Consider the following 20913-nt stretch of genomic DNA (forward strand, 5'->3'; position numbering starts at 1 on the left):
ACACATATATTATTGTCAAATTTTTGATCACAGAGAAGCGCAGGCCTAAACATGGCCTACCTGTTTTTAGCACTGATATAAGACATGATGTTTTGATTGAAGAACTTGAGGATGAGAGGGATGCAGTTGGCAAATACCAGATGTTGGGATACATACTCAAACTGGGCAGGACAATAGAAACATAGACATTAGTTCACCTAATAAACCTGACATTTATCAAACTTTATCAAACACATTTTAGGACACAGGCTTGATCTGAACATCCTCATTAATCATCATGTAATTTATATGTTTGTCTCTTTCCAGCATTTGTAATTGTAATAAAAGTCTTTATTACAATATTATTAAATATAAAATTATTACTCTGGTTAGAAAACATAGAGAGAGCTACACCATGCTGCAATTCACAAGGCCTGTGGTTCATTAGAAAGGAAGTACTTGAATGTAGTACTTGAATTAGATTTAAAATGAAATAAATACATAAAATTAAATGAATTATAAAATAAGCTTGTAGTCTAGAGTTGTGTCTGCTCGGGAACACTGGAGCTATGAGGCAGATTCCCAGAAAAATAATGTCTAGTTTTGGGGCTGGAGTAAGATTTAGATAAGACTTAAACTTATATGTTTTAATGTGGCTTTAGCATTTGTTGCACATTTCCTGTTTTAGTGGATAAAGACATAGTCTATTCCACAAATGAATTAGAAAGATAATAAAGCTGCCTTAAGTGTGTAACCTATCGGTAAACACCTCAATGGTCCTCAGACAAAAACAAGCTGAGAGCTATTACAGTAAAGATCACACCAAAACTCTGAATTCCTCTTCACTGTCTCTTTCATTCTCTTCCAGTAGATGGCATCAGTCCAACACATTTCTGTAACTCACTATACAGCACACTCCAAATATCATATTTTTCCATAACTGGGGGATAAAATCTCTCAGATCATACAGGATTAGGATAAAGCATTCTGACAAGACTATGTGAATCACAGCCCAGAACACTCTGTTCTTTCCTCTTCTTCTTTCCCCAAAATCCATGTCTATTTTTCATCTTCATTCTCATGTTCCTGTTTTAGAGCTTTTTCATGTTGGAAGGCTCAGATTTAGTAAGACCTGACTGCTCTATCAGGCCAGGTGAAAAAGGCAGCGTATAATCGTCTCTGCTGCAGTCAGTGTGTCACAGGGGACATGTAAGCTTCCTGAAAATAGGACCTAAATCCCCTCACTGAAGAATATGAGAAATGTGCCCTTCATCAGAGAAGCCGATATACATTTATCTCTCTCTCACTTCTGTCACTGCCAGAGCTGAATGTCAGCTTGACTGTGTGCCTATCAGCAGTGCACAGGATCTGTTAGCCATAGGTGGTGAGAGGAAAAAAAAAGAAAGATAAATGAACCAGAAAATAGAAAAGGAGAGGGGGAGAGAGGGATTTTCAGAGACAGAGAGATGAAGAGAGGGCGAGAGAGAGAGACAGAGAGAGAGAGAGTTTCTGACCTGGTATATATGGTTAAGTTTGAAGTGCTTCAGTAGGAGGAGCAGCAGCGCAGAAATGGCCTTGACAATGATCTCCTTATGTCTATTCACATCAATGCCAAGCTTCATACTCTGGAGGACAGTGATGCTGTTTCCAGCACATGTAACACATGTAAGGTATTAAACAGTGCTCTGTAGTACTAATGTGTGTATATGTGTGTATGTGTGCATGTGTATGCACTTACGGCATCTCCTCAGGCAGAACATCGGCCAGGATGTTGATGGAGTCTGTCTTAGCCTTAGAGGTTGGAGCTGCAGCCAGAAGAAGTTTCAACAGGGCAATCTAAAAACATAACAGTGGAAACACATGAAAAATTTTCTGCCAGAACTGCTGTCAGATTAATTAGATGAATTAGAACAGCAAGAACAGTTTGGTGATGTACAGGAGAAAATTCACAGAAAAACAGGTCCATTTTTGGTTTGAGAGAACTTCCTTGAATTTCTCACTATCTAGCAGAGCAATTAGGTTCCTGACCCTGCATACATTTTTTAAGCAAATACACTACGTAATATACCAGATGAGTAATAATATGGTAGGAATTCAAATGAAATCATGGGAGATGGAAAATACTAATAATAAATATTGAAATGACTGGAACAGATCTGTCGGCTTTCACAGATTTAACCTATGATTGCATTGTATCTTAGAATACACTGGGACATCATCCAAAATGCACCAAAAGAGCGGTAGTTTTTCATAATAAAAATGGCAGATAATCAATCAATCAATATTTGCATAACTGTTCTGATGTCTCTAATATTAACTGACACTGTCTAGAAGCCCTGACCTTCCCCCATTTCACATTCACAGTGTGTTGGCCAGTGTTGTGATGCTTGAAAGATGCACTGATGTGCCAGCTTTGCTTTCTGCCAAGGTAACTGGAGAATGTTTTGAGTTCACGGAAAATGGTCAAAAACTGGAACAAAGTTCTCAAAAACTGGGAAGTGAGCCTCGTGGGGCAAAAGCTTGAATGCAATACTAGATTTTATTGAGAGGTAGATCTACAGGGAGGTTGAATTGGATGGAAAAATAAAAATAATGTAGATTCAATTCAATCAGTTTATCATGCTGTGAGCTGTGTGCGACTCTGGTAACAGAAACATACCATACCTAAAGACAAATATTCTACAGACACTAAAATAGATATAAGATTAATCAGAAATACCACATCACTAATCTCTTCCTTATGCCCTTCTATGTGGTGTCCAGTTTTATCTGCACAAAGCCGGCACTGGTACAGGTTTTCATTTCAATGAAGCAGGAACCACACCTTATACCACATGTTTAATCATCTGACCTTCAGTTTCATTAGATTCAAGCGTGGCTTCTGTTTAATTGGGATGAAAACCTGCATACACACCAGTCCCTTCACACCAGATATGATTAGACCCCTGCTGTAATGTATACAGTGCTGAGACTATTACATCATTTGTATTACACATTATCAGTCAAATGTCCAGTAAAAGCAGTCTTTGACTAGCTTTAGTGATGAAAACAATGATTTAAAACCTCACAAGCAGGCTGCATATCCCTGCCCCAAGATAAGACAGTTTGTGGTGATAATCCATGATTTCTGAAGACATGCATCTAATTTCTTATACATACCTTTTAAATTAAACCATCTGGCTTAATTGACCTGTCTGAAAAAATCGAACCTATTTTAACACTGAGTAAGCAGCCAAGTTACTGTAGTGTAATCTCCCATAGCAGATATATTAACACAGACTCAAATGGAGTATGAATAGGAAACACTCACCACATACTGAGAAAGGCTCGGAAGCATTCCTACATATAGGATTTCTGCAGATGTCTCCTCCACATCCTCCTCCCCCTAGCCAATCAGAGCATTAGGTGAGTGAGACTGACAACCCTAGCAGCTACTACATGTGCATAAAACTGCATTAATAAACATTCACCAAGGTCATGGGGCACTGCTGCAGTTCCTCCTCTCGCTTGATCTGAACTTCGGCGATAGAGACGTACTTGTGCTGTGAAAGGCAAAAGTTAGAGAGGAAGAGTGTATTACCATGGTGATAGAGGAGACCTACAGACCTAAAGACATATCGGTGGACTGCAGCTGGTCTAACACTGAGATCTGGAATATTAGTTTTCACTTTCATTCTACCCCAAAAAGTTCAGTGATCTTTTTCTAATAATCGTTATTAATTATTAAGACTAACTAAATTGAAACTAAACTGGAAGTAAATTGTTTAGGACCTCTTTTCAGTATTAATGCCATGCTCAGTCTTGCTGTCTTTAGTCTTGGAATTTCACTGTTGCAATAATTACTTTTCCATTACTGGAAGAATGAATTAGCAATTTAATTCTTGACTAGCACCAAAAGCCATTTTGCTTATAAACACAGATGCTGGGTACGACTGACAACTCCCACATCCCCGGGTTTACTATGCTCTCAACATGACGTGGGTTTTGTCTGGGTTCTTAGGAGACCTTCCACCGCCAGACATGCATGTAGGCTAAATGTCCAATTATTGATGCACTGAAAATCCTAGTGTCTGACTGAGACAGACTGTACCCAAGAGTAACTCTAGTTGGTGCAATGTGTATAAAGTTCTCTCTAATCATTTAACTCAAAATTGCCTTAGTGAAGACCTGTTGGACCTGTGAAGATCTGTGAAACCCTGATATACTGACAACTATTGTGGCCAAATTCAAAAAGAAATTTGCAAGGATAAATAAAACAGCATGGCTGAGGGATTTTAACTTTTGTTTAAACATGCCTTACTTGTTTAAGTGTCTTCACACTCTCGTGAATGGGTCTGGGCAAACCAACCAGGGTCTCTGTATCACTAAAAAATTAATGAAATAGAATTTTTCAAATGAAAACAAGCCATTTATGCTATATATCTTACTAGACTACCACACACTGTATTGGAGTGTCTCAGGATAAAGCCATCATCATTAACAATGTTATTGTCCAGTTCTCATTAAGGCAGGAGGTTAAGCTGAGCTGAGCGGGGCTGTAAGCCCAGACTCACCTTCCCAGGGTGAAGCCAATAAACTTGTTCCTGCTGGTCTCTAGAAAATGTTCGATGTCTTTTTCTCTATGGAGGAGAAAAGAGAAGAGGAAGGTTCTTAAGCACAGATACAGCAAAAAGATGCACATATAAGCAGTAGATGAACATCATGAGAAGTCCTGCAGAGAAAGTGAAAATTGCTTGAGAGTGTGATGTTGATGACCTGGGTGTGAAGTGCAAAAAGGGGAAGGTGGGTTTAAGTGATAGGGAGCACAGACACCAGACAAGAAAAAAAAACACATAGCCTACTTTGTTAAGTAAGAAATAAAACACAACAGAAGTGTACTGTTATAGGAAAAAAAATACCAAAAATGACACCATTACTACCCCAAATTTCTAATAAAAGCAAGTGTTTTACTCTTCTAATTGGATGTTTGGGGGACAAAGTTAGAGAGGCCAGATTAAGATGGTTTGGATATGTTCAGAGGAGGGAGAGTGAGTATATTGGTAGGAGAATGTTGGACATGGAGCTGCCAGGCAGGAGGCAAAGAGGAAGGCCAAAGAGGAGGTATATGGATGGAATAAATGAGGATATGAAGCGAGTGGGTGCAAGTGTTGAGGATGCAGAAGATAGGGATAGGTGGAGAGAGATGATTAGATGAGATGAGGGGCTGGGGGGTGTGGCTGTTAAGGGAACCCTAAAAGCAGATCAGTATTTGTTTGGATTTTGAGCTTTAATACAGCTACCTTGTTGTATAGAGTGCAAAATCAACACATTTAAATATTAAAAACAATCAGACTTGCTGAGTCGCTGATTAATTCTGTACATCTGCCACTGGTAAACTGGTTATCATACATGTTTTGGGGTCATTTCTTTTGCTTTGTGATGTTTGCATTCCCATTTTTGATGGGTGAAACTGCTGCACCTAATATTCTACATACACTATATTGCCAAAAGTATTCGCTCACCTGCCTTGACTCGCATATGAACTTAAGTGACATCCCATTCCTAATCCATAGGGTTCAATATGACGTCGGTCCACCCTTTACAGCTATAACAGCTTCAACTCTTCTGGGAAGGCTGTCCACAAGGTTTAGGAGTGTGTTTATGGGAATTTTTGACCATTCTTCCAGAAGCGCATTTGTGAGGTCACACACTGATGTTGGACGAGAAGGCCTGGCTCTCAGGCTCCGCTCTAATTCATCCCAAAGGTGTTCTATCGGGTTGAGGTCAGGACTCTGTGCAGGCCAGTCAAGTTCATCCACACCAGACTCTGTCATCCATGTCTTTATGGACCTTGCTTTGTGCACTGGTGCACAGTCATGTTGGAAGAGGAAGGGGCCAGCTCCAAACTGTTCCCACAAAGTTGGGAGCATGGAATTGTCCAAAATGTCTTGGTATGCTGAAGCATTCAGAGTTCCTTTCACTGGAACTAAGGGGCCAAGCCCAGCTCCTGAAACACAACCCCACACCATAATCCCCCCTCCACCAAACTTTACACTTGGCACAATGCAGTCAGACAAGTACCGTTCTCCTGGCAACCGCCAAACCCAGACTCGTCCATCAGATTGCCAGATGGAGAAGCGCGATTTGTCACTCCAGAGAACGCGTCTCCACTGCTCTAGAGTCCAGTGGTGGCGTGCTTTACACCACTGCATCCGACGCTTTGCATTGCACTTGGTGATGTATGGCTTGGATGCAGCTGCTCGGCCATGGAAACCCATTCCATGAAGCTCTCTGCGCACTGTTCTTGAGCTAATCTGAAGGCCACATGAAGTTTGGAGGTCTGTAGCGATTGACTCTGCAGAAAGTTGGCGACCTCTTCGCACTATGCGCCTCAGCATCCGCTGACCCCGCTCCGTCAGTTTACGTGGCCTACCACTTCGTGGCTGAGTTGCTGTCGTTCCCAAACACTTCCACGTTCTTATAATACAGCTGACAGTTGACTGTGGAATATTTAGGAGCGAGGAAATTTCACGACTGGATTTGTTGCACAGGTGGCATCCTATCACAGTTCCACGCTGGAATTCACTGAGCTCCTGAGAGCGACCCATTCTTTCACAAATGTTTGTAAAAACAGTCTGCATGCCTAGGTGCTTGATTTTATACACCTGTGGCCATGGAAGTGATTGGAACACCTGATTCTGATTATTTGGATGGGTGAGCGAATACTTTTGGCAATATAGTGTATGTTACTACCTAACTGCTTCCTTAGCATGTGAGCATGTGCTTTGCTCATTCTTAATCTGCTAAATTGACATGAAGAACAAACAGGATGTAATAAAAAAACACTGATAATACCCACCTTATTGGATATAATGGCCAAACCAAAAAGGATCATAATAGGGACAGTGGCTGTAAAGTGATTCTTTTATTTTTAGTTTTAACTGAAAAACGGCAAACTCTCATCACAAATCCGATCCTGCATTTGATATATTTTTCTATTAACCAGACCCACTGTTCAGAATGTGGGCATCACTGAGTGTTTTGCAGACAATATCTCATTACTATGCTAGACACTTAAGTCTCATCAGTTGCCTATCTTTGTTTCTCTCTCTGTCCGTCTCTCTCTTCCTGCATTAAGCAGGCAGTACAGCCCACTGAGCTACATTTCATGGATGAACATATTTGTAAACCAAGCTTTTTGTTAAGCCCAGGACTGTATTCACAGCCATATTAGCATCAAATCCTTCCTCTCTTTCTGTATGCATCTCTCTCTCTCTCTCTCTCTCTCTCATGTTCCAGCCCACACAGTCATACATAATTCATGTCCCAGGTGCAGACTTCAGTAAGCTTGCTCCTTTCCAGAATTGGCACAGTGACAGGGTAAAACCTGTCTACAGCAGACAGAATACACTAATGTGAGTTTGTACCAACATTCAGATCTGTTCCAGTCACTACATCATGTTCTCTTTACCACAATTTATAAAACGCAGAGAAGTTGGTTAATAAAAAATAGACAAAACCATCAGTAACAAGCTAAGCACTAGTCAGAAAACGTCAGAAAAGTGTGATAGTGGAGAGTGGAGGTTCTGCCTCACCGGACTTTAGGTGCCCACGGTAGCCCTTTAGGGAAGGTCACTCTCTCAGTAGGAGGCCGCAAAGGAGGGGGAGGAGGAGGGGGCTGGATGATGACATCACGGTCAAGGGGATCAACCTCACCCTCTATTCCACTATCCACATCCTCGGCATCATCTTCCTCGTCACGAGCATCATCGTTTTTAAAGGGGTCACGTTCGTTGTATGTGTCCAGGCTGTCCTGCTTGACCAGAGGCTGCAGGACAGGAAGAATATGTGTTGACCACCTTCATACAACTAAACACACCCTAAAGGGTCTGTATACACCCTGATGCTGAGTCTCTCTGTGAAGCGAACCACCTAGAACTGAGGTTTTGTCTAATGTTAAATAATTGTCAATTGTCGTTATTAAACAGCTCCAGTCAAATGTTTCCAAACTCTCAAAGTTTCCTTTGCTTTGTTACAAAAAAGGTTCATTTCACCAAAGATTTATGGAATTTGGAGCATTAATGAAAAGCATTTATAAAGTAAACCAGCTAATTTTCCAAATAAAAACCTCAGTACTAGTATCACATGTAAGATATATATATATATATATATATATATATATATATATATATATATATATATATATCCCGTGTTATAAATACCTGATTACAGTGAAGAAGATCTAGAACTTTTCCAAATATTTCTAAATTGTATATAATAAAATGAAAAGTTTGAGGAGCTTGTTGATCCAAGAGAAACTTGGAGTAGAGCTGCTGTTCCTCTGATTTGAGAGGAGACAATTGATGTGGTTTGGGCCTCTTATGAGAATGCCCTCTGCTTGGGGCAGACCCAGGAACCAATGGAAAGATTAAACCTCACAGTTGGTTGGGGGAGGTCTGGTGATCCACAGGAACAGTGGGGGAAAAAACAAGCAAATTTAACCTGAGTTCGGTGTTTAAAGTTTGTTAAACTAAAATGTTAATATGGGGAATTCAAATGAAACAGTGCACATGAAACTGTGGCATGACAACATTGAGAGAGACTAACATCAGGGTGACATTTACAGTCACTCTTCCTGCTAACAGAGTCACTTTTCTTTCCATTTTCCCTCACGCCAGAATTCTGAAATCCATCTTTGTCTCAGATGATATTCTCTTGAAACTCCTCAGGTTAGAGTCCATGTCAAAGACTTACCAATCCATTGAGCTCCAGGCAGAATATGAACCCTTGTTGTGTCCCAGCACACTTCAGCAAAAATTTCACACTAATTTTTTGTGCATTCCAGTGGTGCATGTTTCATTCAGCAAAGGCACAAACATATCAAGTTCCTTATCACTAGTGCTGTTCAAATGGATGAATGGAAAAGTCCAGAGCAAGCATCAGGCATGGGTTGCATTAGTGGAACAGGTTTGTGTGTGTGTGTGTGTGTGTGTATGTGTGTGTGTGTGTGCGAGTGTGTGTCTTTTTTTCTATTCACTGGTGTGATGCATGGGCGTGTGTGTGCTGGTCAGGTGGTTGTAGTGCTGTGGCTATGAATCAGCTATGACCGGCTGCTGCCTATGAAGAAAGCCATTCTGCTAGCTAGTCTGCTAGTGGGTGTGTATATATATGAGTTTCAGGCCTAAAACGAGGTGGAGATGGAGAGACATGAACGTGAAGGACAGAACAGAGGCAGAGACAGAAAGGGAGCTTATGTCTGGCACATTTACTACACACTTCAGCCAGCTTTATGCCTTAATGCTTATTAAGACCTCTCACCACTGAAGGCCTTCGCTTATACTCAAAAGAGCAAACTGCAGTGAATGAGGGAGGACAGAGGAGGAGTGCAACAGCCCAAGACAGAGAGAATGCACACAAAAGGGGATCTGGGTAAAGACCTGCTTCTTGGCAAAGGGACTGTCTCCTTCCAAGCTATCAACAAAGGCACTCTGTAGGAACACAAGGAAGAAACGGGGATGAGCAATAAGAGAAAGCCAGAGAGAGACAGACAGAGAGAGGGTGAGAAAAAACAGAGAGAGAAAGAGAGAGAGACAGCAGGGTTGAAAGGTTAGAGAAGATGAGATCTAACAGGAATAAGGTCCTCTCGTGTACGCTGTATACGAGGCAGACAGGTCAGTGAGAATATTACTAGATTTCACTCACATCGTGGCACTGGTACTGCAGTGCTACTGCAACGTGTAAATGACAAGTCAGTAAGTGCTGCAGTGAGGAAAAAAAAGCAGCTGTGTTGCTGCTGGTGTGTAAGTGTGTGTGTAGAGTGAGTATAAGGCTTATGCTGGTTTGTAATATATAGTACAGCAGGCATGCAGGAAGTGTATGAGCTTTATTTTCAGGATTGGTTAGTTATAATTGCTAAGAAGTAAATATAATAAGTTGTAAGGTGGTGTGTGTGTGTGTGTTTCATTTATATACTTTTTTTTCTCCAAAATCTGCATTATATTGTAACAGTTAGTCTTTGTCACTCATAAGTCACACAGTGTTCAGGTTGACATCAGCATTCTGTAGTGTGCGGTCAACATATGAGAATTTCAGTTACTGTGCTACATTTTGCATGCGGTACAATAACTAGTCTGATCATAAGTGAACTGATGCTAGAGTGCAGTGTTCGTGTATAAGATCTTTTGTTTATTACCATAGCATCTAGTCACAGCCTCTGACCACTAGATACAGAGCATCTGATATCTTTTGTTTTTTACACTTTCATATGCAATTCAGTGCACCATTAATATCATGAGCTTTTCTGGAGCAAGAAATTCACTGGATTAAAAAAAGGTTTATGAAATCCTAGATTTGAGAGAGTTTTTACTGAAGCACTTAATGGTGGGTGAACAAGTTAATGCCTCTTACTACAAAAGTATGCAGTTCTTAGCCATGTTTACTGACAAAAATTTTCAACCCTATTTTTTCTAAAACAGAGTTGATCTGTTGTAGTGACATACAGAGTGTTTTATAGGTTTCCCCAGAGGAACAAGCCTTTAAGGTGCTAAATAGAAACCTTTATATACACCAAGGAAGTGCGACAATGCGGTGCTGTGTACTCATTCCACATTTTTCTTTTACATTATAAAATGGATTGTTGTTGATCTGCAAAAACAGCTGCGTTTTCATGGCAAAATTGTGTCTTGTGTCTCTCAATTATACAAATTGCTCTCTCTATTAGCACTGATCTCTTAAACATGTTCTGTTTGATAAAAATCAAAAAATCATATACTGTTGCATGTGTGTGTGTTTGTGTGTGTGTGTGTTATACCCTGCGACTCCGGCGTCCTCTTTTCTGCTGCTGCTGCTGTTCAATAAGCTCCATGGCAGTAGCTGGAGGTGAGGCTGCTCTCATGCTCCGGACGACTTTAATACTGTCCTCAGGGAGCGGTGGCAGACCCAGCTTCTCTCTCCTTTTAACCTTTATCTCCTGCAGCTCCTCAAAACCACCCAGAGTGAACTAAAATACACACACAAACACACACACAACGTTCAGTGGAAAAATCTGTTAACGTATCTGACCTAGCTGTCATTAATTGTGTCATCATCAAGTCATGACAATCTTGATTGTCAATGGATCATTGTAGTCATACAAAAGTCAAGTAAGTGCAAATAAAGGCATAAGGTCTTGGCATTGATACGCATGACATATTTCTGTCCGGAATGTGAGAATTCAGTAAACCAACCATGAACAGTTTAACTGCAATAAGGATTTTCATTTAAAACCATCTAAAAGTGTGTGCTGTCATATCCAATCAAATCAGCTCCTCTTAGAGAATGTGTTCCTTTCTCTGTTTGTTCCATTAAAACTAGCTGATGAATGTGTGGTGTACATTCACAAGGCTGGGTTGTTAGCAGTAGGACAAAAAGTCTTTTAAATTTGATAAATACCACATGGGCTTTATGTCTGCCTAATAAAGATAATCCTAAGAAGTGATACACACAACAATCACCAAAAACTGAAACACTGACAGTAACACCGCTGGCAGATTTTAAATGTCACAATCTCTAACGTGCTTATTATATGTTTATTTCTGATCACGAAAATAGGAACTTAAAAAATGAACTCTGGAACATGAGAACACCTGCACTAAAATAGAGCGCCATGTCTCAGAATAGAATGGAATAGCATGTGTGTTTGTGTGTGTGTGAGATGAAGTCTGACCAGTACGGTCTTCCACAGCAGCAGCAGCACTTTCTTCATTGGGAAGTGGGGGGCGCTCATGCTGCAGAACTTAGTTACCATGGTGAAGAGGAGAAGGGCGAAGGGCTCCCCATTGTAGAGTGGCGAACCTATGATGGAGAAGGCAGGTTAATCATAGATTACAAGGTCAATTTTACACACAAAAACACACACACATGCACACTCACCCAGCTCGGTTTTGAAGGACTCTCGAGCTTTCAGCCACTCCGGCTTGTCTTCTCCTGTTTCCACCCGGATCGTCTCCACCATGAGATACATGATGCTCAGTAGAACCCTGCGCAACACACATTTTTAATGATTTTCATAGATTTGTGTGTGAGATGGTGTGTGCCTTGGGATGTTTATGAAACCTTTCTATTAAGGTCTCATCAGAATTCACCCCGTGTCTTAGGCTGCCTAATTAACATGGCAAAAAAGCAGCAGGTCTCTAATTCTAGCCCTTTTGCCTAGAGGGATTTCCCACCAAGCGTATAATCAACTAGAGGAGTGATGGCATCGGGATGAGAAGTGCAGGAAGAGGACAGCAATCAGAGATGGACTGACAGGTGAGGCCGGATTTAGCAAGCAATAATCTGAGCAGTCCCTCTTCTGCACCCACAGGGCTCGGTCTAATAGAGTGGGGAGAGGAGAACTGAGGGATGGATGAGATGGTGATTGCATGTGTGTGTAGTGTGTGCATGTGTGTGTGTGTCTTTAGGAGAAGACTGAAAGAAAGATTATATCATTGCTGAAATTATTTCTAGAATGTTTCTCACCTGAGTTCAGTGCTGTCTGCTAGGGATATGGCAGGTTTCCTTACAGCACTGCTACATGCCTGGTTATTACTGTTTGAGAGAAACACACACACACACACACAAAAAAAAAACATATATAAATTCAAACTGCCTCTAAACATTTCACTAAAAATCTTACATAATTCTTGGGTCAGAGAAAATGTCAGCATCTAGTATTTGTACAGCACCTTTCTTTTACACACTTAATAAAAAAGAAAATAAATGTACGTTATTCATAGCTGCAGACAAAACATTTACATAAAACCTTAATTAAATAACGATGCAGAAGATTAAAAAGATGATGGTGTGATGCAGAACTTCATTACAACACTGAATGTGTTCAGCACAGCCCAGTGTATTTCTCTTATACCACGGCAAATTGCCACTGATTACATTTTTTAAATGAATTAAAGGATGACATGTCATGCTTTTCATCAGATTATAATTACATTTCATTTCTGGAAATGTTCACAAAATAAGTAACACTTGCGTAATAAACAGCTCAAAAAAGACATTGCTTGCAGCAGGCTCTTTTTTTGTCACTCTCTTGCAGTAATAAGGATATATATATATATATATATATATATATATATATATATATATATATATATATATATATATATATATATATATATATATTACATAACTCAATGCCAACAGGATCTAGGATGTCTAATCCTTTCATTACTAATTTGGGAAAAAAGTTAACAATTGTTTAAAAATGTTGAAAATAAAAGTTGAAAATAGTTCACAAAAACAATTTCAGACATCTGACTCTAACTTTCTTTGCATCAATTTCAAAATCTAATCAGTTCATCTGTTGGTTACAATAGTAATTCTCTATAAAATATACAAATATTTAACAATTAACAAGCTTTTAGGAAAGGATCCTCAGGCACATGAAAAGTATGCAGCTGATCACGCTACAAAGAAAGCTTCTTTGTTCTGAAGGCTTTCCTGAGAAGGTAAATTCTGTGTCTCCTTCGAGAAGCCTTCACCATATCAATGATTATAGGTTTTTCTTTATTAAATAACAATACATCTTCAAATACAGTCAGTAGATTATGATTACAGCCAGTAGATTAGATTATGTCAACTGTCTGCCATACAAGTCCCTGTGAGCTGTAACTATAAACGATAATGTACTAGACTTTACATACGCACTATAATATAAAGCTGTGAACTGTATTCCGGTCAGCACTACTGACAGTGCTGCTGTTAATTTATCAACACCTTATACCTAAGAATTGAGAACTTATCAGCAGCACTGTGGGATAATAGGAAATAATGAAGTTTATTGAATAAGACTAGCAGTGAGTGCCTCCAGACCAGCAGCATGTCATTTAAAGGGCTCAGGAGATTTCTAACATCCGTCTCCTGTCCAGCTCCAGCACACCTGATTTCACCTGACCACTCGACACCCAGGCACGCTTCAGCGAGCAACGCAGATCACTTTAACAGAATCAAATCACAGACTGAGGCTGTGTTCACACTTAGTGTTTTTCCTCAGTTACCAGCATGCTACATATAATTCAGTATGAAAATACCTGTGTTTAAAAGTGCATTCTTTTTGTTGTGGATCACAGCTCAAGGGGCAAGCAAAAACAAACAAATCGCACAGTATAGCATTGTACATTAACAAATCCATGATCCCACGTTTCACTGTTTGTTCATTGCCAACTGTCTTGTGTAATAACTAAACACCCATGCTGAATTTGGTTACACTTTTACATTTCACAGAGACCAACTGGTCAAAAGCAACTGGCACAAGTCAGACAGTAATGCACTGCAATCTTGTAGTAATTCTTTTCTAATATTTCTCTCTATTTTTTTTGGATTTCCCTTTTGGATTTAAGACGTCTTCAATATCAGAATTGTGTCATAAATTGTAAAATAATGTTTCAGATTTTATTTACTTACTTACAGTCACTGATACACTATATTGCCAAAAGTTTTTGGGACACCCCTCCAAATCATTGAATTCAGGTGTTGTTTTTCAGGTGCTGGGCTTGGACCCTTAGTTCCAGTAAAAGGAACTCTTAATGGCTCAGCAAGACATTTTGGACAATTTCATGCTCCCAACTTTGTGGGAACAGTTTGGGGATGACCCCTTCTTGTTCCAACATGACTGCACACCAGTGTACAAAGCAAGGTCCATAAAGACATGGATGAGTGAGTCTGGTGTGGAGAAACTTGACAGAGTCCTGACCTCAACCCGATAGAACTCCTTTGGGATGAATTAGAGCAGAGACTGTGAGTCAGGCCAAAACTGGGACATCTGCCTTCACATGCAAATTAATTTAATATGGAGTTGGCCCACCCTTTGCAGCTATAACAGCTTCAACTCTTCTGGGAAGGCTTTCCACAAGGTTTAGGAGTGTGTTTATGGGGATTTTTGACCATTCTTCTAGAAGCACATTTGTGAGGTCAGGGACTGATGCTGGACAAGAATGTCTGGCTCGCAGTCTCTGCACTAATCCCAAAGGTGTTCTATCAGGTTGAGGTGCAGGCCAGTCAAGTTCCTCCACACCAAAGTCACTCATCCATGTCTTCAGGGACCTTGCTTTGTGCACTGATGTGCAGTCATGTTGGAACAGGAAGGGGTCATCCCTTTCACTCGTTCCTTTCAATGGAACTAAGGGGACAAGACCAACCCCTGAATTTAATGATTTGGAAGGGTGTTCCAACACTTTTGGCAATATAGTGTAATGACATTTGTGATATACATATTTACAGAAAATGACATTCAACATAATTCGAAAAAATAGCAAACACAATTTGTTTTCCATTACATTTAAGGTAGTATCAGATATTTCATTTGCTCAGCCCTATTACTACAGACCACAACCACACACATTTGTAGAAAATATGCAAATCAATTTGTGAATTTCTTTGTGATACTACATTAACTCTGCCACTCAGAAACAGAGAACTTCGGGGGTATTGTTACACCCTGGGAACAGACACAAATACTTGACCAGGACACTGATAGCTCTGGATTTGGATTCAGAACTCCTCCTTAGAGTTTAATAATTTGTTAGATAATCAAATCTTTTTATTTAAATTCAGTCTTGTCTTACTCTACATTTTTATAGTTCAATATTAAGATAGTAAAAACTGAGGTCAGTGGTTACAGAGTTGTTAATGTGTGCTTATGGCATCTTTTTTTAATTTATATTAGCATAAAAAGCATGCTAGGCTACACTTTCTAAGGACAGCTCGTGTAAATACAGCGTACAGAACATAGGACTAGCTTTACTGTGCCATTTAATGGTTACACATCCATATACACCATCTTCAATTTACATTTATAATCTCCTTTAACCTCAAATTAACCAGACGAGCAAGCCTGATTAATATGTATCAGCACAAAAGCTCAGACGCAGCTGTGTTTCCTCTGCTGCAGTAACAGCTGACAGCCAGGGGAGCAGAACAACACTAAAGAGCTTGAATGCAGAGCATACTAATGCAAGGGCAACTTGGTTTTGAACTGCACTCAAAGGCACTTACCCATAGTGGAGAGGGACTGAGAGAGAGAGAGAGAGAGAGAGAGAGAGAGAGCGAGAGAGAGAGAGAAAGAGAGAAAGAGAGAGAGAGATTTTGTATCCACTGAATAACAGCTTTTTGGGTTCAGATGGCAAGACTTGCACTGCAGTATTTAAACCTTTTTCTCTCTCCCACTCAATTACATTTTAATTCAGAACGCCGTGAAGCGATTATAAACCAATTCATTATTCATCTTGACATATCTCACGGTTTTCAGCCTTATTGCTAACACAGAACATTCATCCCACATTCTCAATAACGTTCATCCTTCTTGGTAAACACAATGCTTAATGTTAAAGGCACACATATACAGCAAGTCTGATATTTTGTGTACTGATGCATCTAAGAATATGTTTTTCTCTATTCCTAGGTTATAATGCCATCGCAGGGCCGAGCATGCTGTCAATCTGACTGAACAGAAATAGCAGTCTTACAGGAGCACCATAACAGAGTGTAACAAACCCATTTCAAAGCAATGCTGAACAGCACTGAGATGGAGTCAGCACACGGTGAATGACTGAGGAAGGACAGGAGAGGTGTCTCATTAGGACAGGCCTGAAGAGAGCTGCACAAATACAGCGGCGGCAGCAGCCAAGACATGACAGCTGTTTCCAGCCTGTTTCCTCAGGAGACTCACAGGGAGTGAATGGTAAAAATAGAACCTGCTCCTCTGCCACAGAGCACAAAGGTTCTTAGGTCTCTGGGCTCATGCTGAGCGTTTCTGTCGTGTCCTCGAGTAAAGCATTTAAGCTCTCAGCACTGGGCTCTGGTGTTAATCAGAGTAAGCATAAAAATATGACCCGGGCTCTCAATGGCCCTAGCCTAAATATATACACGTCACAAAAGGTATGCGTCCTTATTCTGTCATAACAAAAAATGAGTGTTTAAACAATACGGGATCAGGAGAAAAATCTGAGAAACAATCTGACAAAACCCTTACTCAAGTAAAATGACTTTTAAAGAATAATTATTTAAGGGAAAGTAATATATATATATATATATATATATATATATATATATATGTATATATATATATATATATATACACTATATTGCCAAAAGTATTCGCTCACCTGCCTTGACTCACATATGAACTTAAGTGACATCCCATTCCTAATCCATAGGGTTCAATATGACGTCGGTCCACCCTTTGCAGCTATAACAGCTTCAACTCTTCTGGGAAGGCTGTCCACAAGGTTTAGGAGTGTGTTTATGGGAATTTTTGACCATTCTTCCAGAAGCGCATTTGTGAGGTCACACACTGATGTTGGACGAGAAGGCCTGGCTCTCAGTCTCCGCTCTAATTCATCCCAAAGGTGTTCTATCGGGTTGAGGTCAGGACTCTGTGCAGGCCAGTCAAGTTCATCCACACCAGACTCTGTCATCCATGTCTTTATGGACCTTGCTTTGTGCACTGGTGCACAGTCATGTTGGAAGAGGAAGGGGCCAGCTCCAAACTGTTCCCACAAAGTTGGGAGCATGGAATTGTCCAAAATGTCTTGGTATGCTGAAGCATTCAGAGTTCCTTTCACTGGAACTAAGGGGCCAAGCCCAGCTCCTGAAAAACAACCCCACACCATAATCCCCCCTCCACCAAACTTTACACTTGGCACAATGCAGTCAGACAAGTACCGTTCTCCTGGCAACCGCCAAACCCAGACTCGTCCATCAGATTGCCAGATGGATAAGCGCGATTCGTCACTCCAGAGAACGCGTCTCCACTGCTCTAGAGTCCAGTGGCGGCGTGCTTTACACCACTGCATCCGATGCTTTGCATTGCACTTGGTGATGTATGGCTTGGATGCAGCTGCTCGGCCATGGAAACCCATTCCATGAAGCTCTCTGCGCACTGTTCTTGAGCTAATCTGAAGACCACATGAAGTTTGGAGGTCTGTAGCGATTGACTCTGCAGAAAGTTGGCGACCTCTTCGCACCATGCGCCTCAGCATCCGCTGACCCCGCTCCGTCAGTTTATGTGGCCTACCACTTCGTGGCTGAGTTGCTGTCGTTCCCAAACACTTCCACGTTCTTATAATACAGCTGACAGTTGACTGTGGAATATTTAGGAGCGAGGAAATTTCACGACTGGATTTGTTGCACAGGTGGCATCCTATCACAGTTCCACGCTGGAATTCACTGAGCTCCTGAGAGCGACCCATTCTTTCACAAATGTTTGTAAAAACAGTCTGCATGCCTAGGTGCTTGATTTTATACACCTGTGGCCATGGAAGTGATTGGAACACCTGATTCTGATTATTTGGATGGGTGAGCGAATACTTTTGGCAATATAGTGTATATATATATAAATATATGTATCCAGGTCATGACTTAAGTGTAAGAATGGATATACAGGAGGATCCGATTTTAGAAGATGATTGAACATGAAAATAAATGACAATAAGTTATTTCAATTATTAAAATACTGTATGTATCACTGTGGCAGAAATGTCTCAAATCTGTGGAGAAAAAACTAAATTAACCTTAATACATCCATTTAAATTCACCATTCTCTTTCAAGAATAGAAATGGACTAAGGCTAACTATAACTTTAACATTCAGCTCTGTCTGATACTGTGTCTAATTTTAGGATTCTACATCAACATAGACACAAGAACAACAGCAATGCTTTCTCGGATTCAGTGTGGAGATGTTACATGCAGGAATTACATTTTTCAGGAAACAAATTTACCATATTACATATCTATTATTTTTAGCATCTGGTTGGAACAGAGCGCTCTACAAGTGAGAGGTGATGTCCTGCCTCTGTATAAATTCCACAGCTGTATCCTCCAAATTTAACGTTTGATGGGTACACAATGGAGTGTCAATAGACAGGGGAATGGAAGAAGACGATAGGCAGGAGAATGGAGAATCTTAGTGAACAAAACAAAAAATAAATAAATAAATAAACAGGACACTGCAAAGTAAATGATTTCGTCTTTTACACATTTACTTCAGTTAGAGTTAAACTAGATTTAAAACTGCTCTAAAGTTCAGTTTATTAAAAAAAAAGCCACTCAAGTAATTGTAATTAAGAAAATGCGCTGCTTTCCTGTCCTCCTCTCTGAATTAGTTAACCAAGCACTTTAAGACAGCACAGCTTTATGTTCTCAGTGATTATGGCAGGAATAAACAGGAAGGACAAAGAGCAAAGAATAAAAGGAAAGAGAAAGAGAATGAAGAAGGAATGAAGATCAGAACAAAACAGGCGGAGAAGCTGTAATCAAAATATTCTCCACAAACATTACTAACTGTGTTGAATCTATAATGTTGCCTTTTGAGGAAATGGGACAGAACTGAACAATGGCAGCACTTTCTGGTGAAGTAAAGAGAAATGAAGACACTTACTCGATCTCCATGCTGAGCAGCTCCAGAAGTGCAGTGAAGATGCCCATCTCATAGAGCAGAAAGACATTGTGTCGTGACCAGTGGAGAACATCTGATTCTGTGTTACATTCATCAAACACCCCTTTATTTACACACACAGACACACACACGCAGACACAAAAGCGTATTAAGGCATTTAACATAGATGCACACATCTATCCTAGAAACACATACAATACAATGTGCAGGCTTAATGTGCGTGTGTGTGTGTGTGTGTGTAGTACCCTGGGCCAGGTAGAGTATAGCCCGAGCCACTTTGAGTCTCTTGTCTCTGTCTGTGACCTCCAGAGCATCCAGCAGTCGCATAATATATGCTCTCTGTTCATCCACATTCAGCTCGACCCATCTCCTGCCCTTCACTGACACACACAAATATACACACACACACACACACAAAAACATGAGTAAATACACATTAAAACAGCCTCCACTCTTACTGCTGCCCTCCCCCTCTCAACAACTCTCTCTCTCTCTCTCTTTCTCTCTCTCTATCTCTGTCTCTTTCCTCTAGAAATGATAAAGATTAGCACAGATTAGCATTTGGGTTTGATCAAGATGCACTGTGAATCTCAAACGCCGGCTATATGTTTTCAGCATAATTCTGTCTCAACATCAAAAAATTCTCAAGTGGTTAGAGCTTAGGAAGGACAAACAATAATAAGAGTGCAAGTTATAAGGCATTTATTTTCATTGATAACCAATTTGAATAGAAGGGCAGACATGGCAGAGAGAACATGAGATCAGTTCTGGGTGCATTTGTAGTGTTGAGCAAGAGAGAGAGAGAGAGAGAGAGAGAGAGAGAGAGAGAGAGAGAGAGAGCACACACTGCAAGGTCTAACAAGGTGATCTGAGCTGAGCTTGTACACATAGGGAAGAGATAAGCCCCTGAGCAAACAACCATATGCAACAACACTGTGCACTCATGTGCTTAAATCAGTATAAACACAACAGCCACCTCAGACACACGTATTAACAAAATACTTCTTACTTAGTAATGATCCACTGCATTTTTAACCCAGTCTGTATCTATAACATTGGGAGGTCAGTAAAATGAGTGTGAATCCAAACACATTTTCACTTTCAACACATTTCCCTACAAAGTGTAAATACTTAATACATCATTTTCTTTACTCAGAATATACCAATGTGGAAAGTGCAGTTGTGGAGAAATGATTTATTAATTAGTTTTGTTTATTATCATTTTTATTGTTATTAACTAAAAAGGCATGACATATTTCAGATAATAATAATAATAGTAATAATAATAATAATAATTGTTATTATTATTATTAAAAATAATTTATAATATAAATTTATATTTATAATATATTTATATATATATTATATTATAATATTATATAATAATAATAATAATAATAATCATCATCATCATCATAATATAAGCTATTTTCTCTCTCTCTCTCTCTCTCTCTCTCTCATCAACACATTACATCTAATACATCTCAACATGTAGCTTACTTTCTAACTGAAAAGACATCAGGGCAA

At 39.9% G+C, this 20913-nt stretch overlaps 1 protein-coding gene across 2 annotated transcripts in view; it reads right to left on the reverse strand.

Moving 5' to 3' along the window:
• The window catches only part of strip2 (striatin interacting protein 2), a 33680-nt gene that overhangs the window by 3765 nt on the left and 9002 nt on the right, over positions 1 to 20913 (reverse strand). The window contains exons 4-18 of one of the 2 annotated variants that reach the window (XM_058417567.1): positions 19632 to 19766; positions 19369 to 19489; positions 12457 to 12525; positions 11869 to 11975; positions 11663 to 11790; positions 10769 to 10957; positions 9396 to 9446; positions 7554 to 7786; positions 4533 to 4598; positions 4280 to 4343; positions 3450 to 3521; positions 3290 to 3364; positions 1718 to 1815; positions 1494 to 1620; positions 61 to 161 (exon numbers count right to left, since the gene is read on the reverse strand). In XM_058417567.1, coding sequence (XP_058273550.1) covers positions 61 to 161; positions 1494 to 1620; positions 1718 to 1815; positions 3290 to 3364; positions 3450 to 3521; positions 4280 to 4343; positions 4533 to 4598; positions 7554 to 7786; positions 9396 to 9446; positions 10769 to 10957; positions 11663 to 11790; positions 11869 to 11975; positions 12457 to 12525; positions 19369 to 19489; positions 19632 to 19766 — 1636 coding nt within the window. The remainder of the gene's footprint in view (positions 1 to 60; positions 162 to 1493; positions 1621 to 1717; positions 1816 to 3289; positions 3365 to 3449; positions 3522 to 4279; positions 4344 to 4532; positions 4599 to 7553; positions 7787 to 9395; positions 9447 to 10768; positions 10958 to 11662; positions 11791 to 11868; positions 11976 to 12456; positions 12526 to 19368; positions 19490 to 19631; positions 19767 to 20913) is intronic. The other variant, XM_058417568.1, reaches the window with a different exon arrangement.

This window comes from Hemibagrus wyckioides, linkage group LG19 (genome assembly GCF_019097595.1).
Source record: "Hemibagrus wyckioides isolate EC202008001 linkage group LG19, SWU_Hwy_1.0, whole genome shotgun sequence".
Taxonomy (NCBI): domain Eukaryota; kingdom Metazoa; phylum Chordata; class Actinopteri; order Siluriformes; family Bagridae; genus Hemibagrus; species Hemibagrus wyckioides.